Here is a 25,522-nt window from a genome sequence, read left to right on the forward strand (position 1 = left end):
AATGTAAACTTTGATTATCTACTATCCTAACTGAAAAATCCAGACACTGAACAGGTGCTTACCTCCCTAATCCAGTCCTAAAGAAATGCCAAACCCAAATACAAGTGGAAATTTTGATGTATTTTTACATGCTACAGGTTTCAAACTACAGATAAGAAAAATGTTGGAAGCTTCCAGCCTGCACTTACTACTGTAACTCTTTAAAAGGCCAAGAAATAAGAAAGTGCTTGCTGGATACAACAGGCCGAAACATTTAGAAAAGTGCCAACCACCAGAAATACCCTTTTTTACTAACCAGATTTCTTAGAAACAGCATGAAACAGGCTGTCTGAGGAAGCTCCACAAGGGCAAAATTTCAATTCAGAGAGAGAAATAACAATGATTCCTTCCAGTGGCTTATGTAAATCGGAAAACAAACAAAAAACCACCCCCCCAAAAACAAACCCAAACCCCAAACACTCAATGCCCAGAAGCAGCAGACCCAAATACCCACAAACAAGTGTGTGAAGGAAGTGAGAGTGAGAGCAGGCAGCCACTTGCAGGTAAAGCATGCCGCACACCGCAATCGCAATCAGGTCCTAGGGCAATAAAAATAAACATACGTCATTGATTTTCACTGTAAACTCCTTTTCTCGTACATGCTTCTTCACCTTTGACATCTGCGGTGACTGATCATATTCTTCTTTAACACCTGCAAGAGGGGGTGTCGGTGCAGCGGGCTCGCTGTAATCTGCAGCTGCACCAGGGCTATCCAGAAGTTTGGTTGTGTAGAAAGATGCCACCGTATTGCTGTCATAGCTCCTTCTTGCTGAAGGCCATTTACCTTTCAACACTGTTTGACAAATACTGTCAAGCCGATTAATCATAACTCGATCCTAAAAAACAGAAAGTATCTCTGTAAGAATAATGCTTACCAACACCGTACACATTACATTTAAACATTATGTTCTAATTCTAAAAAGAAAAAACAGCATTTTTCATCACTGGACTTGGACTGAAAAGATTTCTAAGTTCCTAGATTTGTACCAATTCCTTGTAAGAGCTTGTGAAAGGCACCTCTGTAACTAATTTCACCACCTGTAAGCAAATATGCAATCTCTCTCATCTATACAGGGTCTGGGGCCCACAACCACTTGAAACACACTATCTCACTGATTTTTAAAGGAAAGATATATGTTAACTACCAAAGTAGTATCTGAGGGTCTGGCTTTGACTCACTGGTAGCAGGTTCTGAACCTGTGAGAAGCACCATAACATATCTGACAAATTGTAATTGAGAAAACTAAATCTACAGACTGTTACTCATATCTTGTTTTAGCTTTCGAAGCCATATTTTTCCTCATTCGCATTCTTCAGACACCAAACACAGATTTGACTTCACACACCTGCATGACACACAGATCTCAAGCCCCAATAAATTCAACTAAGTGCAAGCAGACCCCAGAAACATTTTCTGGTAATTTCAGAGTGCTAAAATTACCTGTTCTCTAAGCAAATTTTTTTTTTTTTGGTCAAGTTCAAGACTCTTCCCTGTATTTAAAAAAGTCCAATTTTGCACACTCTGAATGTAATCTGTCACAATCTGCCAAGCACCTGTGACATCAAAGTTAGGCTCCCCTTCTCAAAATGAACATTCAAATACTATGAAAAGTGGTATTTAGATTTAAACGCACCTTCCAGGAGCAAAGGTAAAAATAACCAAAAGCTCCTGAGGATCAGATCCTACATCTGTTTTCCCTGCTTCATCACCTGTTTTGTCTCCTGCACTGCCTTCTTTTTCAGACTTTCCTCAACTGCTTGACCTTGAAAATTTTCTTCGTTACAAGCTTGTGATGTGACTCAAATTTGCAAGCTGACTTGCAACTCATGCCTGTTCCCCAGAAGATTATGAAATTATTCTTTTATTAAAATACCAGTGTTCATTGCTTTATATAGCATATGCCTAGCAACACACTAAATACGCTAGAAAGATGCTAAAATTGCTTTAGAACTATTGCAAAAACCCAAGCATTTAAGAAATCTGTCACAAAAATTAACAGCATGTGGGTTTTCCTGCTCTTAAAAAAAGAAAAGTCATACACTACAATAAGCGTAACACTGACTATAAAAGCAAGTACATTTGTCAGACCCAGAAAATGCTGCAGTCAGTCTCATTCTCCTTATATGTCAGGAAAGAAAACTATCCAAAAATATATCACAGTTACAGTTTACGTAGTGAACAGACATCCCAGCAATTTACAATTTTTGCTTCATCTTGTTAGTTAAGCTAGTTAGCTGGAAGTGTGAGAGACTGCTCCACGGTCTTCCATGCCATGTCAGCCACAGACATTCAGATATGACTAAAGATCTTCAAAATGGTATTTCAAGCAAAATGAATTTCCAGTCACTCAGTGTTACTATCTTTTCAAAGTATGCTTTAGAATTTCACTAGTTCACATACGGAGCCATATAGTTAAGTTTTAACGTAAAAGTTGTATTACACCAGTGCTTCGGCCAGCCTACACATTCACATGACTCAGGATTCTGCAACGTACCTGAAGGAGTCCTACTACTACTGCAAAAAGTTTTGTAGTATTTAGCTAACTAATTTCTTGCTCTATTTAATTTTTTACATTCTTTTGTAGTACTGTAAACAATTCTTCTCATGGACTTAAGAACATCCAAATACCTGATAAATTGTCCCATCTTCATCTTAAATACGCTTCCTTTCATCTCCTATGTGACCATCCTCCCTTTTACATACCACTGATGTATAAAATGCTGTCGTCATTCTACTATAATTTACCATAAACGAAACTTCTTTTCCCAAGATTTCCCCACAACTCAGTGGTATAGGTTTAACATTTTTAATCGAGTACTAAAGTCACAGCCCACCTTCCCCTACAACTTTTGTTTTCATAGTAGTGATATAAACTTGCCTTTGGCCAGTAGGATGCAGCCAACATGTATCCACCTTGCAGGAGATAACTGGAATTTGGAGTCCCATTGTTCATCTGGAAACTGTCCTGCGTCTCATCTTGTGTTGTACTCAGAGAGGCTACACTCTCTTCATCATATGCTTTTATATGTGGGGTTCCTTCTGCTAAATAAAACCACCAAAATCATTTGATGTCACAAACAAAAAGTTAAAACACTCAATGTAAGAGGTTCAGGTGAACGAAACACACAGAACAATGTTCAGAGGAAGCCCAAACACAAAGTTACACTGAAGAATTCATCTGATGGGCTTTTCAGGATGACCGCTGATCCTTCTCTAGACATGTAAATTCCACATGTATTCCCTTCACTATTTCGAGAGCTTAACATGTCATTTAGCTATTTCCAAACAGACATGCTTCAGAGTAATCTGATAAGACAGTCCTTACTTAGGCTCACAAAGGAAATAAGTGAAACAACATGCACTAAAATCTAGAAGTAAACTGAAATTAAAGTGCCCATCTCCAGAACATGGCAAATCTATTGGGATACTACTACAAAAAAACCACCCCATTTCATTTACTGGATGGAATGCTGGATATTCCACATCTTGAACACATGTCTGCATGAGATAATTTTTCGAAATTTTAATCACAGAGGACTTTCTCCTACTTTCCAATGTCTCCTTTGACTGTCTTACACTCATTATTATTTTACTTTTGCTTCCATCCAGACAACAATGTAAACTTCATTATGACACGGGGAAATAGTCTGAAACTAAAGAAAAACCAACAGAAAACCACCAAACCCCAGAACAAACAAACAAAACCACCCCACTCCCCACCCCCCAAAAAAAAACCCAAACAAAAAAGCCAACCCGAAAACCATAAAACCAAAAAGGTGCTGCCTGAAAAGGTAAACACTACATCAGCACAGCGCGTATGAGGGACAACCGTCCAGAACTCCAATTTGTCCTTAACAATCGGTGTTTATCAAGTCATCTGATATAATTTAACTCTCCCCTTAAAAGACTATTCAAATGGGAAAAATATGCCAAAGGTTCACATTAACTGTACAACATATGAAATAAAACCTGGGCTTAAAATTAATATACAGAAAAGGCTAAGAGTTTTGCGGCATTTACCCATCTCTTCAACACCAACTCAGCAAAACAGCCACAAAAAGAAAGGCTGAGTGATTTATAAGATTTTTGCAATCTGAGCATGGCACTAATACTTGCCTGATCAGACTCAGCTGGCAGAAATAAAGCCTAATGTTTGGACTTGTAGCACATGTTATAATAGCCACTGTTTAGATCTAAATATTTACGCCATATCAGCATTCCTTTTCTCTCACTGTTTTAATGTTTGCATACAGCTGTTTCCCTCTGAAAGTGTCCTTCCACTGCTACAGGCAGCAGCATCTTAATCGTTTTGTTTAAGTGGTGTTTTTACTTGCCCAGTAACCATTTCCCAGCATATTAAACCCTATGGTTTCTGTTTGCCATTTCCACAGACAAGAGAATTTATCTGATCAACACAGTGCCTTTTCCCCTGAGGTACTGGGAAAAAAAACAGGTTTTTCACTTGTGCTGTAACCCCACTGCCTAACTTCATCCTCCTCCTTTTCTTACTACCATTTGTTTTCACACAGTAAAGGTATCTTTTCGCATTTTGAGTTTCAATGGGGCAAGAGTAGGGGACGCTTCATAGTATCAATAAAGAACGTATTAAATAAAGAGTGACTGGCTTTGTAAAAATTTTACATCACTTCACTAATCAGAGATTTCTGCTTCTACTTCAAAGCTTTCAAAAGTGTCTCTTTTGTTTAGTCCTATGCTCTACAATTGCCTCAGTCTTTTCTAAGGAGGTACATATTATAAAGTGTTTGAAAATTTCCCGTGCAAGTACACTGCTCGGCCACCTCCAATTTATAAGAAAAAGCCGTCTGCATTACCCTATAGCTTGGACAGAAGGAAGCTTGCAGATTTTGTGAAAGCACAGTGAGGAAGCTACAATGACAGGTGAGCAAGAGTGGAAAAAACAGAGAAACCAGGAGAATCTCTGTATTTTGGAAGAAAAAGAAACAGTAGTAGGGAAAGCACACAGAGCACACATATCCAGGGAACATTAGCTATTCAACTCTCCTCCCACGCATGAACCACACGCACAGTAGGCTTGCTCACGGAACTGGTCTACAAATTTTAAGTACCTCATCCAGGGCACTGATATGAAGGAAACAAAATGCTGTATCCCTGAAATTCCTCCAACTCACTTGAAGAATCAAGCAAATGTGTTTAATTACTTATGCTGGACTTAATACCCTTTTTTAAGACATTTTTCCATTAAGAATGAACTTTTTCAGTTTAAAAGTTACACTACAGAAACAAGACTACACACATACCACGTTTTTGTGCCTCCTCTTCATCACTATCACTCTCTTCAGACGATGATGACGACGACGATGACGACGATGATGATGATGATGAGGAGGAGGAAGATGCTGAAGAACAAGATGAAGATGATGAAGAGCTAGAGCCTGACCGAGAGTGTGAACAAGATGAGGAAGATGAAGAGGATGAAGAAGATGACCTGGAAGAACAGGATGATCTATCTGAGTCAGAGTCTGAGTCCGAGCTAGAGTCAGATCCCCTTTTGCTGACTCTCTGTTTTTTGGAAGCTGGGTTTGGAGTCAGAGGCTCTGTCCTTGCTGCCACCATGCGCCTGTCCGTGTCAGTCTTCACGTTGGGTTTGTGGTCTGCATTTTGTATTGGTGTGCCATTTTTTGGACTCAGAGGTTCAGATTTCATTATTGTCTGTGTCTCCTCTGTAGACATAGATTCCTCTTCAGAAGACTGAGGGTCCTCTTTCAGATTTTCATTTTTAGTTTTCGTGTCCTCAAAAACATTCACTTTAGCATCTGACAATCTTGACTGAGGTGTAAGAGGAGAAGCAGATAATGCCATCTGGTACTGATGCAAGAGTGGAGTAGAAGTCCTTGAGAGTGCCACTTTGTTTTGATTATAGTTCCTCTGCGCAGACATAAATGAGAGTTCAGGATCACGAAGAATATGATAATCTGTCCTGCTAACTCCATGCTTAGCAGCTCCAATAAGTAAATCCCTGTCATGCGTCCCACACTCCCACCAAACAGGTAAGTCTGGGTTCGGCTGGCACAGTTTTAGACGTTCAAACAACTGTGGGTGTCTAAGAGCCTGTTCTCTCACTTTCCTTAGGAGCTCAATGCGGTACAAAGTCCGAGAAGCACGCTCCTCTGTAATTGGCTGGATAAAAATGTTTGGGTCTACAAGTTCTGTATTAAAAACAAAACAGAGATAAGAATCTGGCAAAAAAAAAAACAACAAAAAACCCTCACTGCAAATCAATACTAGAAATAGATGGCTTTAATCAGTTAATGCATGTCTCCCCATTACAAACTTTCAATTTTACACTTAGGATGTTTCCTTATTTCCTTGTGTCATGTCTGTCCGCCCCCCGCACCCCCCTTATTGTTTTTTGGAACACATGAAAAAAAACGCTTTCTCAAGACAAGCACTGGCAACAGAAATTACAGATAAAACTAGAAGTAAAACCATTTACACCCACCTTCTTTTGAGGGGAGACGACAGACTCTCCGGCACATTGACATAAACGCATACAAGTACTTCTCTAAGCTCTCATCAGTTTTCTTATGTAGCCGAGCCATTGCCCTGAATTTGGTCCAATCAAACCGTCCCCTTTCAGGATCAAACACCACTCCAAATGTGGACACAACTCTGTAAAAGTCAGCTTCTTCTCTTCTCGTCCATCTTGATCAACAAGTAAGAAAAAATGGAAATGCTGTCACTTTCCTCACTATTTCATGCAGCTAGCCATTATTATTTCTTCAGTATTTTTTATATAAGGACATTGATCAAAAATGTCTATTTGCATGCTGCACGTACCTTTGCTGTCTTTCAATCTTAGCAGCCATCTTTGGATTCAGAGCAGCTTCTTCATACGGAGGCTGCATCATACTAGTTTGTATTGGGAACGCTGGCTGGATCTGCTGGGCCTGCCTATTTTTACTTGTTCGTTGATACGCTGTTATTAGGCGGCGAAGACGTGTTGTTAAGGCAGACTGAGTGGGCCAATAGATTTTGTCACCTTCCATCATTTGTCCATCTGTATTAAAACAAAGTTACAGGGCAAAGAAAGAAATTAACCATTGCTGGTGCCCTACGGTTCTACACTACGCAATCTATATACATTTTAGCTGAGTCAGGAGAATTGGAACAACTCAAAATAGAATGAATTAGCTTGGATTTAAAGTTTTCTGTATTTACCTCCATCTGCTATTACTAGATCACCTGGTGATGAAACATCATCCTGTAGAGAAATGAAAGTGAAGCAAAATTTAAAAAGTAGCCCGCTCCACAAGATTTAGATTAAGCCTGCATCTTGCAGGCAATTTATAAGTATGACAAAGGAACAAAGTAACATATATCTTGCAGGCAATTTATAAGTATGACAAAGGAACAAAGTAACATATATTTTAGACCAGTGGCTAACAAGGCACACAACAGAATTAGACGAAAATTCCTTCCCATTCCCCCTTACTCACACAACTGCAGAAACACATGGAATAAGTTCTATCAGTTTAGAGAAACATAGAAAAATGAAGTAATTTGCGTAACAAAAAGGTGGAAGTATTACATCCTAGGTGTGTTAAAAAGAGCTATTAACAGTTGCCTACTATACCTCTATGTCATCTTTAAACATTGCTGGTGCCGGTTTATATTCTGGATCTTCTACATCCCTGTTAAAATTTCAACACAAAAGAACCCATCTTAGTAATATTTTAAAGTCCTTACATTCATTTCAATCAACCAAAACTCATTTAAATTTAGATAGATATATTGTATTTCATTTTCTATTTGAAATGAGGGAAATATTTCATGGCAGCTTTGGTTTGAATACTGCCCCCCCCCCCCCCCCCCCCCAATTCATTCTCTCATTAAAAGATGCTCTTTATGACACAGCTGCTAACCTCACTGATGAAGCAATGAATAAAAGCTGTTCTCCCTTTCAGCAGTTATCAGTGATATTCAAATCGATCTGCTGGGGTCACCACTGCTTAGGTACGCGAGACTAATACACTAAGCTGACCGACCTGAAATAAAGTTAAATAGGTCTGTAGTACTCCGCCTCTGAAGGCTTTTGCACTTCAGTGCCTAAGTAATATTTCTGATACAGCAATACAAGGTGAAAGTTCTTGTTAACAAGCTGCTGCCTTTTTCCTTTAACTGTGAAATCCAAAACTTCAAGGGTTCTGGTACACTGTTCCTAACTCTCTTCCACTCTGTGGGAGTAAAATCAAAGTAGTATTCTTCACAATGACATCAAACTAGTAGAAAAACTAGTTGAGAAGACAATAAAGGACAACATACAAATTCAGTCTCGTTTACTTTAAGGCTAAGAAACATTCGTGCCCACTTTTAAGTGCTCATACCCATCCATGTAATCATTTGCTCTCTGTTCAGCAGCAACTGCTTTTTCATCTGGCTTGCCAACCCTCTCCAAGAAGCACAGCGCTGGGTCTGCTCTGATAGTGTTGTATTTTTCATAACCTATAAAGGAAAAAAAAAAGAAGTGGCATAAACTCAACTTTCAGAGTAAGCTATAAAAAAAAAAAAAAAAAATTTGAGTGTAGGGTTTTTATATTGAGGGGTGGGGAACATACATATGCAGTCATCCATATTACTCACCATGTTTAAAAACTCCAATTAGAAGGGATTTATCTGCATCTGCATCCCACCACTCAGCAGGAACTTCAGAATGATCTGGCTCAGGGACCCAAACATCAATTTCACTAAGGAAAATCACCAACAGCACACCAACATCAATAATATTCAGAGGAAGAAATAAATTTTTGTTTTCTTTTTGTACAGTTGTACTTTATGTGGGTTTTGTAAACTTCTCTCTTCCGAGTACACATATACAAAAGCAGCAATACAAAACACCCAGACAGCTTGGTATTTTGCATTTGACAGAGACCAGCAACAGGGAAAGAATACGAAAGCAGTACTAGCATAGAACATCCTTCCCCTCTCAGTAAACTGCCAACTGCTAGCGGTTTGTGATTGCAAAACTTAGCAAACCAAAGATTATCTGCTTTTGTGTTTAACAGCACTAGATGCACTGCTCTTCCACAAATGTTTATAACACTTTCTGAATCAAATTAAAACTTTCTATCCATCAGAAGCTCCTGCAGCAGTGAATTTCCAAATGGCAATACCACCATTATAAAAAAAAAGTAATTTAAAAAATGGAATATGCAGCACATTAACCAAAACTGTGCACAAAGAGGCAGGAAAAACCTGCCAACTGGAACGCAAAGTATATAATTCTATCTTTCACTTGCTTTTTCAGACTACTTGATTTAAATAGTTGTTACTTTATATAGCTAGACTCATAAACAGGAATCAGGACTTCCTCGTGTCAAGTCAATACAAAGTGCCTAGCAGAAAGTACACAAAAACATTTTTCTCACAGCATAATTATAAAAATAATTGGTTTTAATATCTCTTTTTTAGGTCTAGGAAGATTTCTGAACTTTCATTTAACAGTTTACATTTAAAACAAACAAGGTAAAAAAACCTCTATAGTTCACCTGGCATCAATTCCATCAAACACCTTTTGGAATTCATTACCAATGACTTCTTGTTTTAAGTAATACAGCATTCTTACTCGAAGCAAGACTCTAAACAAAAAGAAAAAAAAGAAATACAAGTATTAGCACTCAAAGTTTTCAATAGTTGCGTGTGGGTTTGTCTTTTGTAGTATCACAAAGCTTTCACATCATTTTCCCAAAACATATTTCCTTCAGTTATAAGAGGAGAACCTCCAGTTCAGGTCACCTTTTTATTGCAATCACTTTTACAAATTGTTTCATTGCAAAAATTCTTTCAAATCCAAGACACAGACCAAGGCCAGCAGAACACTCCTCCCTAGCTTCATAAAACACTGCTAAGAACAAACTGCTACTCCCCATTTCCTACTTGGAAGATTCCCTTAGAATGAATCGAGCGGGCTGACAATGAACACTTTCCCCTTTCCATTCCTTCTCACTTAGCATTTGGTGCACGACCCCAATGGCTTCTCCACGCTTTATCTCAATTCTTGACTATAGCCGTAGCAAGTTTTCAAAGAGAATATAACAAGTTTTGCTATTGAAAAATATTTCATGGAAACCAAGCTCATTCATGGCTGCGAGTGAGCTTTCAACAAACTAGTAGCTCAGATTCTCAGAAGCCTAGAAAGTGCGCCAGGTAAACAGCATGTTAAGACAGAGGGGCAACTACTTTAGTGCTTTCAGTTCCTTTCCAAAGTTATTAAAGAGCTGGCTGCTACAAGGCTCCCCAAACATGCTAGTAATATCTCTCACTCTTTCTCTGTACAGACACAAACACTGTTGCTTTCAAAATAACAACAGAATTATTTTAAATGTGAAATACTCTGTCCACCTCATCCACCTCCTGATACCCTGCAATCTATTTATTCTAAACAAGCTAACACCATTAAAACTTGTTCCTTCATGGGGCGACAGTATTTGTAAGTCTAAGACAACGAGGAATCAGAAGAAAGAAGTATCTTTACACAAACATTGAAAGACATTCACACTTCAGCTACCGCTTACTTGTTGCAATGGTGTTTTATGTGCTTTTTGTATCCTTCATCTTGTAACAGATGTTCCGGGTTGTACTTTCGAAGCCATTCCGCTTTGTGTATATCAAAAGTGCTAGCCTGGGTCTTCACTTTTTTTCCTTTTCTTCCTCTGGGCACAGGGGCTGATAAGCCTATATAATTTAAAATATATTACAGTAACAGCAATAGGGAGGTACAGATCTCCATGATACTTATAGTTCCTATAGCCTATATCAGTATTGTGACCTGCAGTGCAGAAAAAAAATGCTAGCACCACAGCTGCTGGATCTGAGGTTTTTTTCTCTTTTGTCTCTTAGAGCACCTCTAGAGTACATTTTACCAGCTAAGGACAAAGCAGGAGATGGGGGGCAAATAAAGTAGTGTGTGTTGTCACCTACTACGGAACACAATAGGTTCTTACAAACTGAAATGAAAAGAAAGCTTACACAGAGTATACCAATGCATTTGGGTAAGCCATCCAATACAAAGAAAAGCAGAAAAAAAATGTTTCTTTTCCCATCAACTGAATTGCTATCTGAAATAAGTTCCATTTATTTTAGAGTAAGACTCATTCAGAGAGAATTTTTAGCTGTTTTCACCCCAGTACCACATGTGTATGTTTATTAATCTATTTAACTGCAGAAACATGTAACGCCTTACCAAGGTGATTCTGTAACTCTCGTGTCTGCCCATCCTCTGTTGGGGTAATAAGATCCCATATAAAACTTTTTATTTTCTCATCCCCTCTGTAGTGAACAAGACAATAAGCTAATAGAGCTCGGCAAATTATCTCCACATCCTGTTCGTTCAATTGTCTCTTGAAGCGACCGTGTGATAAAATTTCTCTCCATCGGCCCCACCTAGTCCAAAGCGAAACACAAATCAGCACTTAGAAGTGAAACACTTGGGTAGCCTGTCGGTTTCTGTTATACAAGGGAACTTCTCTGTAAAATATTTAGAATTCCGATTTTTTCCTTCAGCTTATGTTAAGGAGTAGGAACATGAAAGTAACATTTGCAACAGAATTCCACCTATTTAAAATGAGAGTTTTAAACAAAACCTGCCTGTTGTAAGAAAAAAAAACAACAAACCACACACACACACAAAAAACAAACCCCGCATGATTGTTCAAGCTTCTAAGACACAAAACTGACAGGAACTCGTACTGATAAGCACACAGTCATTTATCTTATAAGGTGGGCAGAGAAATCCTAAGATTTTACTTCCAAACCAACATACCTGATTTAAGTATGCTTAAAATAACTGCTTAGATTTTTCAGTTCCTGTTTGCACCTCATCGAAGCGCAAGACGTTTTGCTATTATGAACATCAAGTCACCTACCAAGCCTTTATATCACATGTTTATTTAAAGTTTTGAGACTGCCTGCAGCACTTAGGGTAACAATTTTGAGAGACTACTGTAATGCCCTTGTTAAATGCCAGTCTCCCTTAAAGAAAGGTTTTCACCTCTCCCCTCTCAAGTGTTTCTTCAATTTGCAAGTTGTTAGAAAAATTTATACAGGGTGCACGATAAATTCATGTACATTCATCTTCTAATAAAATTCTATATACACACACCATGTTATTGCCAATATAGCTAAAAGTTATGCCATAAATATAATTTAATACATAAAAAAGTAAGTGTTTTGTAACAAACTTCCTAGAATCAAGAAGGATGTATACAATACCCATAGACCAGTAAGTTTTTTTCCACCCGAAAGCACTCGGTTCTTCCATATCCATTGGAGCGGTCACAAGGTCTGCGGAGTTTTGGTTTATCGTCACCCTCGCTCTCCACTTCAGACAACTCGGCCAGCTCATCTTTTGTAGCACTAAAGGGCCGTGTTTGTTTCCTAATTCTTGGAGTATCAATAACCAGGCTGTTCTGCAAAGTTTCAAACAAATCAGAGAAACAGTTGATAAATTTTTCTTAAAGTAGACTGCTTCAGTACAGAAACCACAATTTCTGTCTAATGTCATAGGTTTTTGTAAAGACATCACCGTAAACATCCATAAAGGAAGTAAAACATGGTATTTAAGGCAACAAAAAATGGGTTTCATACCATGACGCTAGTACAGTAGTTACAAATGGTATCGAATACCTCATCTGAGCTGAGTATTTACACAGACCACACTGCAGTCTCTCTGAGTAAAAAAGGAGCACTAAAACCTTTTTAGAAATGAACGCCATGAATGTCTTCAAGCACAGGGGACAACTTCCAGCATTATAAAATTGATACCATTCGTAGTCAGCTATATTGCAGCTTCCAGCCCAGGATTTACAGACAGAGAAACAGGGCAATCAGAACAATTACACACTTTCAACCATTTCCAGGTCTTCGACAAATATCAAAGACCCCCAAACTCTTTTGGGACAGCAGGGAGCTAAGGAGTACTAAAGCTAACCGCAGGCTGATTACTCATGCACAAACCAACCAGCACAAAAAGCCTGATTTGTTGAAATATTCATCCAAAAAAGCACCAGAAATCCTAGACCTGCCATTTCAGAATTAAACAGCAAGCACATACTTGAAAAAACATGCACTAAAAAAAGAGAAGTACTTACTCTACCACTGAGAGCATCTATATCTATTTCTGCTTTTTTGGCCCATTTCTGCCAGAAGTTGGGATCATCTAGTGAAATATCAGTCCTGTTTCCAGATGCAACAAAACTAGCCTGTAATAAATAAAACAAAATATTACCATCATCATATATCAAAAGTTTCTAGAGTTTGAATGTCTCAGTGCTGTGAAGCCTGCATAACCTTATTTAATCAAAAATCTCCCCAGCAGCTGTTAAGACTTTAGAAGTTACAGTGCAAAGCAACTCAAAAGTTCTCCTCCCACTTCATTTTTTAAGATCAGATCCATAATATATCAAAAAAATCTAATGAACTTTAATGCCCTATCAGGAGAGAAGAACACTAAGCAGCAAGATTCTTTGGCTTCTAAGTCTGAATCTAAATTACTTGAATAGGAGAAAATAGAATCTTTTGAAGCAGCTTATCAGCATTTGGGGATTTCATCTCATGCAAAAGCACTCGCTTGAGGGAAATTTCAAAGGAGTGTGTAAACTACCAACAATCAAAGCTTGAGAGCATGGAATAAGCTTAATTTCAGATGGCATTTAAAAAACCCTGATACACTGCTTTTGGGAATAGTGTAAGTGCGTACAAAAACTTCTTACTCCTCCGATAAAAAAACAGTGATGATGACCTTTAAAAGTCTATTTCTTATTTAAACCACAATCAGCAAGATGAGGGCCTAAATTAATGTATAATTAAGTAATATTTATGAATATTATTTAAAATATAGTAATATACATTTATATTAAGATTTTCCTTTTTCTTTACCTTTTTTTTAATTGTCACAACTGCATTCATAAAGTACCCATGTTCCAAGCTCAGTTATACTGTTTGATGTTTAAAAAAAAATTACGAATCAATTTTTTAATTTACCTGAATTGCTATTTGTTCAGATTCATATTTGCACATACTTTGGAAATTAAGGAGTCCAAATGTTTTTGTTCTGTTCTGTTCACCCAATTTTCCAGCACAGCTTTTTGGCTGTTATGATATTACTGTTTATCTCTTACCCTCCAAAACTTAAGAGCACGTCGGTCTAATATTATTCTACACTATTACTCCTAAGACCTTACACTAATCTCAGCATCTCTCTACATATGTATATATACACACACACATACACTCCACCCCATGCTATTTTAGGAACTTTCTTATTTTGCTTTTCAAACTCTTACCAAAAAGCTCAAAGTTCAAACTATAACCTATGTGTAGGCATTTTCAGAGTAAGCCTGACAATTTTTAATCTTACTGTTTTACATAAATCTTCCCCTACCTCCAATATATCTGAATATAAAGGATCTACAAACAAAGCTGTTTTAATGTTCTTGGTTAATGCAGTCCATTGTATGGCCTTTTCTAAAGCAGCACACACCTATCACTCATCTTTCCTCAAGCATGCTCTTTGCATCTGGCTTTTACACAATCTGTACATGCAAATCTGATTTTGCTATGTGCATGTTAATATAAACAGATGTAAGAACCTCAAAATGTACTTAACATACATACACATTAAACAAAAGTAAACATAACTTTAAAAAAAAAAAACAAAAACCAAAAATGCATAAGCTTTACAACATTCAATTACATTCACAGCTCTATACTGTCAAAGAACAACTTGCTGCTTCTGCACCTTGGCAAATGTGGAGCCCCTTCCTTCGGATTCAATTGTGATAGTTTTAGTACGACGCTGCAAAATTTGGTCAATGTCTTCCTCACAGAATTTAGAGCCTTCATCTTCTTCATCCATAATGGCACCATATGCACCTCTTCGAAGCAAGTCTTCTATTTCTTTTTTGGAGAGTTGCTGGATCTGAGACAATAAAATAGGTTTCAGACATATAAGAAAATAAATCCGCCAAAGTCTTTTCTGTTTCTCTTTCCCTTTCCAATGTTTCTGCAACCTGTGCTTTATAATTAATAAGCTTAAAATCTAGATTATTAAAAGCTAAGAGAAAAGTCTAGTTGACTGTCAAAGTAATTTGTTACATGGTTACAGTAAACATTTTTACAAGTATGGGTCTTTTTTTTTTTTTTTTTTTTTTTTGGCTGTTCTCAACACTACGATGAACATAGCTTAAAAAATTTACCTGTTAATAACAGACATAAATCTCACCTTATATTAAAGTAACACATGATATTAATATGAGAAGATACAAGGAAACAAAGGTAAACTTTACTCATTGTTTTAACTTTGACATTAACTATCTTGGACCTTAAACAGGCAAGAAACAGTGAAAGATTTATCAGAGCAACTGACTACATTTAAAATTATGTCAACTATATTGTTAGTCCACACGTAAAACGTAAGAGATGCAAACAACAGAAAAATGGCAGCTTCTGTAATTTAAAATAGTTCCCACACAATTACAAGAAGAAAAGGAAAGATATTTCAAGAAATAAGTTTACATACGCCACCGACACTGTTTTCTCTTCCACTCATACTCTGTAAGACAGCCTTATCCAGTCCCAGTTTCAGACTTGCTCTGTCAAACATCTCTCTCTCGTAGGAGTTTCGCGTTATCAGCCTGTAAACCTTCACTGCCTTGTTCTGACCAATCCTGTGACAACGGGCTTGAGCCTTTTGGAGAAAGGGAGAATGGCAATAAGAACTTCGACTTATCTAGGAGAGAGATACTATTCTTTCAAGAAAGTATTTCTGCGGTAGCGCAATCTGAAAAACCACCATATGAATTCAAAAGGAAGTCAAGTCATATTTAAGTCAACAGAAGCTACCAGGCATTCCACATTGCGAACAGTTTTCTAAAAACAGTATAGTAAGTCACATACAGATGAATGACCTGTGCTACTAAATGGTATTTCTCTTGCAGCAACACTCAATACAAACACATGCTAGCTTGTTAAGTTATCTGCTCTCCAGACACAAATGGTGAAGTAGTTGTGACTAGGACAAATTCCTACATTTGATTAAATCACCGTTTCTTAATACATATTAATCCTTTTCTATAATCTTACGTTTTAGCTAAACAGCTCTATTTCGATAAACTGTTAGTCACTATATGCAAAATCTAACCCCTACTTTCATAGCGCCTTCAAAATCTTCAGGGTTTTATCAACTCACTGACTTAGTTTTCCTGTGTTGTGCTTTTATAATGTAACAAATGTGAAAGAGAAAGTTAGAACCCAACCAAACCCAGATGACCTCTCCTATCCAAGCAGAAGGTATTAATCAAAAACCATTACATAGCCGCCTTAAGAAAACCTGAACCTTTTAAAACCATGCATGTTCAGAACACAGACAATATTCACAGTGACCAAATTTATATCAACCAGGTTTTCCTTCTTAGGCCCCACTATTAAGCTCAAAGGAACTTACCTGCAGATCATTTTGAGGATTCCAGTCAGAATCAAAAATTATGCATGTATCTGCTGCAGTCAAATTAATGCCCAAACCACCAGCTCTGGTGCACAGAAGGAAGACAAAGCGATCGGAATCTGGTTTGCTGAACCGGTCTATTGCAGCTTGTCTGAGATTCCCTCGTACTCGCCCATCAATTCGTTCATATAAGTATCTGGAAATTGTCACAGATAAACACACATAAATAATTCTTTGTTTCTTTTTTTTTGTAATTTAAAGGGGGATTAGAACAGCTCTGCTTGCATGTTTATTCTTTACAGTGAATAAAAGCGATACAAGCTAGCTTTGATTATCAGTGGATAACATAACGAGGAATCATGACAGAACTTGCACATCTGTAGCATTAATACGCATCAAGAAGTCCCAACACCAGCATTTTAAGACAAGTGCTTCTGAACTTGGTCCACTAAAGCAAGCACCTGATTAAACGTATCAGGAAACATGTATGACCCTGACACTTAGTTGCATTAAGACATGCCATAACCTTAAAGTCACATGCCATCGCGCTTGGATCGCTGCCTAAAGGTCACAGAAGCAGGACAGTGTACTTCTGTGTTATATACCAAATTGTCTGAATGTGTTCAGGGGTAATCAAGTAACCAGCAGAAAGCAGTACTTGGTGAGCTGTCACTGGACAAACTGCATATTGATTCTGTCAAGATTAAGAGAAATGGAACAAAAATTACATGACAGCACCTCTAACAGTCTATCAAGGCATCAATGAATACAGGGCTTCCTTAACTGAAACCAGCAAATTTAAAAGCCTGAAGTAAAACTGTCATTTCAGTTACCTTTGACAACTACAAAGACGCCTATGAAACTTCTGACTTCAGGTGAAATGCTTAAAAAGGGAACAGATACTTTTGTACATTGTAAATGGAGTAAGATGCTGAACGTGTACCTACTAGCCAAAAAGCCTCACAACAGTTTTTCTTCTAATCAGCAATAAAATGTCACAGCAGACAATCCACAGGACCACAGGCATTTTGGCAGGCAGCCATCTCCTACAGCCATGAATTCTCCTAAGTATTAAGTCTAATCACGTGTGCACTCTAACATTTCTAATCAAACAGTAGCATAGACCAAATTTCAGCTTCTATAGATTTCAGAAAATTCCACCTGTAGATATGATGCAGTGGTCTACGTGTCGTACAACATTATAGAATAAGGAGTACATGCCATACTGGATTATCAAGTCCTACTACCAAGTTAAAATTAGTCTATTAAAACAAAACATATAAACTGTTGAGCTCTTGGTTCAAATTGATAGCTTTACGAAACAAAGCACATCGAAACACGGAAGTCATATAAAATTATCACAGAAAGAGGTATTATGCTCTACTAACAATTTTCAATATATATTTCATTATCTATTGCAGGAAGGCTTGACATTTTTACTATTGTTTTTACATGTTAACTCCGTATTGCTATGTAGTTCACTGCTAGATATACAGTACGTACATTCCAATAAATCAACTACTAAAACCACCGGAACCATGCTTTTTTATAGTTTTTCAGGTTGAAAAACTACTGATTGTAACCAAGTTTAAGGTTAGATTTTTATGGGCTACGGCTTTACACACAGTATTTATTCACGTGCTTAAATAAGCTCTCCGTTTCCGTGGAGTCAACAGTATAATCAAAGGGTAATATTACGTGTGACAGCAAGAGCCAATCTAAGGAGCTGCTTTATGGCTGGCAGTTCAGTTCTGCTGCAAAATTCAAAGCAGTAATAATTCAGGAAAGATAGGAAGCACCTTTTTATTTTTACATTACCAAAAAACAAACCTCCAGTCGTTTACCACTTTGTATTTATATTCTGCTCGGATTAAGGAGCTGCATTTCCCCTGTCTGCTCTGAGTTGAACAGATGTAAATAAAGAACATGTTCTATGCTTCCCAGAGTTTTGATCAGCAATGCCAAGATTGAAGTTACTTGGTTTCTGACAGGCAAGTATAAAAAGTACGTACATACAAGAATGCAATAGAAGAAGCATCAAACTCAAGGCATGTGGTTTACTCAACCACCTCTCTTTAGTTGCTCTCTGAAGTTTTTCATTTGTTGGTGAATAAATGATAAGCTATCACACAACACAGCAAGTCACACAGTGATTAGCGGAAAAAAAAAGTAAATCCTCTCTTTGGTATGTTGTAATCATTAATCCTGCAATAACATTCAAAGATATGCCTACTGAGAACCATGTACTATCGGAGGCAGAATATGCAGTATCTTACCTTTTATGTATAAGGTAATCCTCCAAAATATCAAGGCAGCGCACCATTTGAGAGAAGATAAGGACCTTGTGGCCTCCTGCTTTCATTTTTGGAAGAAGTTTATCAATAAGAACCAATTTACCAGCAGACTGGATCATTGCTTGCAGATGGAAGTCAGGCGCACTTGGGCTGTAAGTTTCTTTAAACTCTCCAAGGATCTTCTCTTCAGCACCTGGCAAAGAATGTATTTCTGTACCTATAGGTCTATCTACGAAACACCTCCATACACATACAAGACTAAGTTACTAAAACCAGTGCCTAGACACTAAATATCCCCCATTAACCACTGCTGGAGACAGAACTGAATGCTGGATGGATTTAAAGTCTAGCAAGAACACTTCTTTCTATGATCTCTGAAAACAAGTTTTTTAGCAGAACACCACAGAAAAAAACACCTAGAATGAGCAGAACCCCCGCCCCCACCCCCAGAATTGAAACCCCAAAAATACTATTTCTCAAGTGTTGTTCAACAAAAACAACTAAGAAACTCTTGAGTCCTTTTGTGTCTGTTACTTTAAATGGGTTGTACAGTCTTAAAAACAGTGTTTTGAAAGCCTTTTCTGAAAGTCCCACTACAACTGAAATCATTGCAAAAACTTTACGAGCTTAAAGGGTATTTTCTTGCAAGCAGGAAAAAACATCCAAGTTAGTTATAGCTAAGTGAGAAAAGCAACGAAGAATGACACAGACCATATCACTTGCAAAAAGCATTCATTTAAAAAGTTAGCTCTAGAAGTTTTTCATACTGCTTTTAAAGAGATCTAATGTTTCCATGAGGTAATTGCTTCTGAACATCCTGTGAAATCCTACAGAACAACGATTTCATGCTTCAGGCCGCAATTATGCAACTGCCTCACAACTCTGCCTTACATCTATCCAAAAAATGCTTCCACCTAATCTGATCCCTGGAAAGTCTGATGAAAAGTTACATATTTTAAATAAAAGTACAGAAGTAGTTAAAAAGTAGTACAAGAATCAGTCTTTATAAGTTATTTACCTTTGATGAGATAAGGGTGATTACAACACTTCCTGAGTTCCATCATAGTGTTAACCAGATTGGGTACATTTGCTTGCCCTGCTCCTTTGGATAAGAAAGCAAAATTTTTCTCCAAAATTGCTCGATAATATTTCTTCTGAATATTAGTTAGTTCTACTTCAATTATAGTTTCCTCCTTAGGAGCCAGCTTTTTTTCTACATCTTCCTTTAATCGTCTGAGCATCATGGGTTTCAGGATAGCTTGTAGTTTCTGAACCTAAATGAAACACAACAGTTTGTTGCAACATGAAAAATTAATAGCGTAGTTCATTTAAAAATTTTTGAACGCTGGATCACTCATCATTTTTTTTCCTATAATTACATAAAATGTTTTCCAGGTGGGATACAGCCTTATTTTTAACCCCAAATTACTGAAGAATTTTTTCACGTACTCCAAAACAACAACAAAAAGGGAGCTTTTTTACTAAGACTTGTGTTTACAAAGCCAGTAAATGCCACTTTTTATTATTCTCACTGTTTACCTGCCAAATTTACAAAGCCAACCCCAAAAAAGTTAAAATTATTCTTTAACATAAAGTATCATATTTAAAAGACTTCTACTGCCTGTACAGTTTAGAGAAACTGCATGACTAAAGAACTCACAGGGGCTATGTGGGGTGTGAAGAGGAGGGTGGGGGGATTGATTAACTGTTACTATCCAAAACAAGGTTTTCCTTCAAGGAAGTTACTCTTACACACTGAAGCTCAAAGGGAACTTAGCATGCAATACCTGTTCCTCTGTTTTAAGGTCTCCAAATTCTTGCATGAACGTAGATTCAGCAGGAAAACGCAACGGTTCAAGAAAATGAAGGAGGCTAAATAATTCTTCTACTGTGTTCTGCAGCGGGGTACCTGTTAACAGCACTTTATGCTCCTGTAAAAGGAAACAAAACTCACATGACCTATGTGCACACATCCGCAAAAATCTGTGTTAGGTCTGAGCATCATAACCTGAAAGTACCAGTTCTGTGTGTCACTAAGCACACATGTAATACGGATGAACAGACTTATAAAAGAACAACAGTAAGTATCTTCTGCTAGCTTGTCTTTAAATTCTGGTCTTCCTGTATCTGTAATGAGGAAGTGACTGAACACTTCAACAATGACTGTAATATCCACACGTGTGAATTCACACATCCTCTCTATAGTGTGGAAAATATACAGTAGCCATGCATCAGAAAGCAAGTAAGACAATTTCAGAGAACACATAGCAACAAGTGTATCAAAATAATAAAGAAATCAAAAAAACAATGCAAAACTAGTCATGGTGCATTTTGTATTAATGCACCAAAAGCATCAATATCCACGGTAGTATCCACTTTTTAAAAGCTTGCACTCTATCAAATGAAAGCTTAACTATGGGACTAGACAATAACTCTGTTTTAAATTCTGCTACTTGCTTGCTTTTATTGTAAAATAATTTGTTTAAAAAACTTTCCAGATTTTTAAAGATTAATTAGTGCACAAAAACTATTCTGGTGTAATAAATCAAATTTTAAATGAAATCGTCATCACAATCAAACTAAACTATAGACTAGTATCACCAAAAATAGATTCTGCTTGTAGCTGGAACTTGCCACGTTTTATTTAATCAACAACATACCAGCTATACATAAAATTGAAGAGACTATTAGGAATAGATACCTCCTGAGAAAGAATGCTCGAGAGGTCTTTTTTGGCAGGTAAAACAAATTTGTAATTTATTACCATATGGTACTTAACTAGAATCCAACACAAAGTGAAATATAGTTACTCACAAGGTTCATTAATTTTAGTCCTTCCAAGAGTTTGCAATTTTTGTTCTTCAGTCTGTGAGCTTCATCAATAATAACGCACCGCCATTCAATTGCATTTAACTCTGGACACCCACCAAGAATCATTTCAAAGGTTGTGATAATGGCTTGGAATCTGTAGGTACCTCGAACAATACGTCCCTAGAGATTAATCAACACGAAAAGATCTGTTACATTACCTTGAATCTACTCTATTAAAAGATATTGTTGCTGATATTTTATCCAGAGCCAGACGTCAGATTTTACATTACAAATGTGTTGGGGTGACAAAACAATTTATTGTATCTCTATAACATCGTAACTGATACTAGTGAGTAACTACCCATAGCCACAAATCCAATACTGTCTAGCCAACAGTGAAATTTTAACCTCTTCTAAATTACAGATATAACTATCTAATAAAACTATTTCAAAAGGTACATGTAGATTGCATCACATTTTTAACTCTGGGAAAATCTGAAAGACTGACAGGAAAAACCCTACAGTCGATCAATCCAAACATACGATGGGAACATTTAGCACTTGTACAGTAACGCAGTAAAAATATCACCTGAGAATGAAGTGAACCCTTTTTGTACAGCTTACTCTACTCCGCTGGTCTGACAGAGAGAACGCGTAAGGCCTTCACTAAGGCAGTATACAGTAACTGACTAGAGAAACAAGATATCATTTTAATATTTAGCACTACTTAAAAAAGAAGTTTTTCGCCTTAATGATTTTGTAGAAGTACCATGACAGTCTAGAAATACTTTGTTGTTGCGGAGCATATAGAAAAGGCAAAAAACTCATTTTAAAAAAAGGCAGCGCTCAAGGTTTTTTCAAGTAATTTAATGTGAAGTATTCAGACAGAAAAGCACTGTACACGGACAAAGCTAGTTTACACGAAGAGAAGGAAATCGACAGCTACATAAAGGTAACATAAAGCTTAATCGGCTGTACTTTTGTTCTCACTGCTCTTCAAATTCAGGACCCAACAGCAACCATCTGTGTACACTTTAATCTCCGCATGAGTATCAGCGTCACTGCTATTCAACTACAAAATTACTCAGCATACCGAAACAACACAGAGCTTGCCGCAACCACTTTCATAAAATCTACTCAGTAAGCATATGTTAAAGACTCTTAATATGTACAAAGCCTAAAAACGCACATCACAGGATGTAAAATGATTTTCATTCAGACATACATACAGATAACGGAAAGTATACTTTTCATTACTACTACCTGAAACAGGTTTCGGGTAAGTTATTACAATCAAGTGACATTACACTACCTGGGAGTCCCTGAAGTACATTTCATACTGCTGAATCATCTGCCGGCTGATCATACTTCCATGATACACAACAACATTGAGGTCAGTCCACGTGCGAAATTCTCTTTCCCAGTTTGTTATAGTGGAAAGCGGAGCTATGATCAGAAAAGGCCCTCTTATACCAGCCAGGAGGATTTCATAGAGAAATGTAATTGACTGAATGGTTTTGCCAAGACCCATTTCATCCGCTAAAATGCAATTTCGTCTGAAAGTAAAATACAGTTCTTTATCAGCATCAAAAAAGTACAGACGCTAAAGCTGTTACTCAAACGCACAATTTATAAAAATGAACCTCAAATACACTCACAGAAAACAATAGTCAAAATTAAGGCCCTGTAAAAGATGCTTGCAAAAGCTCCTTGGTTATGGTGAAACAATGTACTCAGTACACAAAACCACAAGCTTTCAATCACGGTTTGCACTGGCTAAACCTGAGAATTACATGTTCCATGAGGAAAATATTCCAGAAATATTCTTTTGGAGCTACATCTGCCCTAATTAAAGGAATTCATCAGATTTCCTACATGTAACGCTCACCTTGACAAAACTGCTAGAAGTTAATGAAGATTCCTTAAAAGTCACAAAGTACCCCAGCTACACTCACGTAAAAGGAGTGCATTACAGCACCGCTGACCAGTTTCCCCTCATTTCCAAAACTGAAACAGACGCATATAACCAAATCACTACATGGAGTACCGCTGGGCGCTCTCCCTTAGCCATACATTCCAGCCCTTGGGCTCTGTTTGCACAGGCGGTCACACAGCTACACAGTGCTTGACTGAGAATGCAAACAGTATTTTTGCAGATCGTGAAACTGTATGTGAAAATCATATGCTCACTGATGTAACCCCTATTAAGGACAGGCAACTGGTATTTTGGAAGTAAAGAAAGCAGGAAGATTCATGAATAGAAATCCAATTCAGATACAGCAAATAGATCATTCTGGAAAAAATATCTTTAGGATCATCACATTCCCGTTAATTCGCCATAGCACTGATGAACATAAGTTAACTTCAGCTTAGAATGTAGAAAACAGAATTATTTACTAGCCTTGTTTTTGAAGAGAGGTAACTTTATTTGAAATACATACTAATGCTAGAAATCATTTTCAAAGACTCAAGGTGTTTCCCAGTTGTTCCAAAAATTCTAAAAGCTTGCACTTTAGCGGAAATTGCTTTTTTGTTTTAATTTCCTCATAGCTATTGAATATTTCTTTTCAGTAAGGTTAGTTTTGTCCTTTTAAGATTTGTTTTTTGTTATTCTTGTGGATAAAAACATACTACTTGTATACCCAGAGAAATTTGGTTTTTCCAGTTACACCCTTTTAGCTATAAGCACAGAAGGTAAGATAAATTTAGTTTAAATAGTATTCATTCCCAGTAACAGTGATTCACTCCATATGGTTTAAAATTTTCATTAGAAAACACTCCATGCATATACCTATTGTACCAGTTGAACAGGAGCCAGTTAAGTCCTTCCAGTTGATATTCCCTGAGCTGATTGCCATTTTTATATTCCCTGGACTGTTCTATCTTCTTCCAGGAGTTTGGAGGTGGTCGGTCCTTTGAGGGAAAAATTAATACATGTGCAAGTTGGTACATGTCTTGTTTTTCTGAAACCTTTTAACCCACTATTTCCCGAGTGTAACAATTTAGATTTAGAATGTAAATATTCAACCTTAAAACTGGGAAGGTATCACTGTTAACATTACTTACTAATTACTAGTCTGTGGAAACTTGATTTTTTAATTTATTTGTATATTTATTTATATTTTTAAAATTAATTTAAGACTGTATTATAATAACAATTAAATGATTTGTAAAACTAAGAATACAAATAGTTTAGCACTGGTGATTTTAAACACTAATTCATTTATACAAGAAAGTTCAAGAATATAAAAAGTTTCACTTTGAAAGCTCTAGGAAAGCTGTCCTACAACCAGACTAAACCACGTACTGGGACTACTAAAATCCCCAGAGTCTTAAGTATATCTGGATGCTGATGCTATCCTCCTGAAGCCATTTGGGTAATCTACACTGAATTACTGTGATCTTGCCCTTTCCCTTCAGCACTTGCAGAACCTGGTCACTGCTGATCACTTGATCTTACAGCCAATTCAAGAAGCATGCGGCAAGACTACAAAGAAGTAAGACTTGTGAGCGGTTTAGTTCCCTGAATCAATTTCACCAAGGGATCAGATGAAAGACAGTATCAGCAAGTGCAGGATCATGATACAAAGGACATGACAAAATACACTGTAACAGTATCAAGGCATATCATCTTAATGTCCCTAGCAAGCTAAAGGAAAGCTGAAAGGCTACCTATCACAAAAAACCAAACCAACCAAACAACACGCACACCACCCCACCACCCCCCACTTGCCAAGCCTGGAGACTAAACAGGCTAGACACGAGCTTAACAGGCAGCTTAACAGAGAAATCATGAAGTTTTTGGCTGATACTAGATAGGATTCCAGCAGAAAACATCTCTTATGGTTAGCTTTTGCATCCCAATGTGGACAAACTCGCACATTGAAGTATTTTTAG

General features: G+C 37.2%; 1 protein-coding gene across 6 annotated transcripts in view; it reads right to left on the reverse strand.

Moving 5' to 3' along the window:
- The window catches only part of CHD9 (chromodomain helicase DNA binding protein 9), a 91,518-nt gene that overhangs the window by 10,403 nt on the left and 55,593 nt on the right, over positions 1-25,522 (reverse strand). For 5 of the 6 annotated variants that reach the window (XM_055726331.1, XM_055726332.1, XM_055726333.1 and 2 more), the window contains 23 exons: positions 24,417-24,538; positions 22,938-23,181; positions 21,629-21,805; positions 20,602-20,745; positions 19,833-20,088; positions 18,797-19,007; positions 16,521-16,716; positions 15,597-15,764; positions 14,817-14,996; positions 13,168-13,278; positions 12,290-12,486; positions 11,262-11,461; positions 10,594-10,753; positions 9,568-9,657; positions 8,663-8,766; positions 8,407-8,524; positions 7,656-7,713; positions 7,241-7,283; positions 6,860-7,079; positions 6,522-6,724; positions 5,320-6,228; positions 2,919-3,082; positions 603-875 (listed from right to left, as the gene is read on the reverse strand). In XM_055726331.1, coding sequence (XP_055582306.1) covers positions 603-875; positions 2,919-3,082; positions 5,320-6,228; positions 6,522-6,724; positions 6,860-7,079; positions 7,241-7,283; positions 7,656-7,713; positions 8,407-8,524; positions 8,663-8,766; positions 9,568-9,657; positions 10,594-10,753; positions 11,262-11,461; positions 12,290-12,486; positions 13,168-13,278; positions 14,817-14,996; positions 15,597-15,764; positions 16,521-16,716; positions 18,797-19,007; positions 19,833-20,088; positions 20,602-20,745; positions 21,629-21,805; positions 22,938-23,181; positions 24,417-24,538 — 4,548 coding nt within the window. The remainder of the gene's footprint in view (positions 1-602; positions 876-2,918; positions 3,083-5,319; positions 6,229-6,521; positions 6,725-6,859; positions 7,080-7,240; positions 7,284-7,655; positions 7,714-8,406; positions 8,525-8,662; positions 8,767-9,567; positions 9,658-10,593; positions 10,754-11,261; positions 11,462-12,289; positions 12,487-13,167; positions 13,279-14,816; positions 14,997-15,596; positions 15,765-16,520; positions 16,717-18,796; positions 19,008-19,832; positions 20,089-20,601; positions 20,746-21,628; positions 21,806-22,937; positions 23,182-24,416; positions 24,539-25,522) is intronic. The other variant, XM_027813166.2, reaches the window with a different exon arrangement.

The sequence above is a fragment of the Falco cherrug genome, chromosome 14, assembly GCF_023634085.1.
Source record: "Falco cherrug isolate bFalChe1 chromosome 14, bFalChe1.pri, whole genome shotgun sequence".
Classification (NCBI taxonomy): domain Eukaryota; kingdom Metazoa; phylum Chordata; class Aves; order Falconiformes; family Falconidae; genus Falco; species Falco cherrug.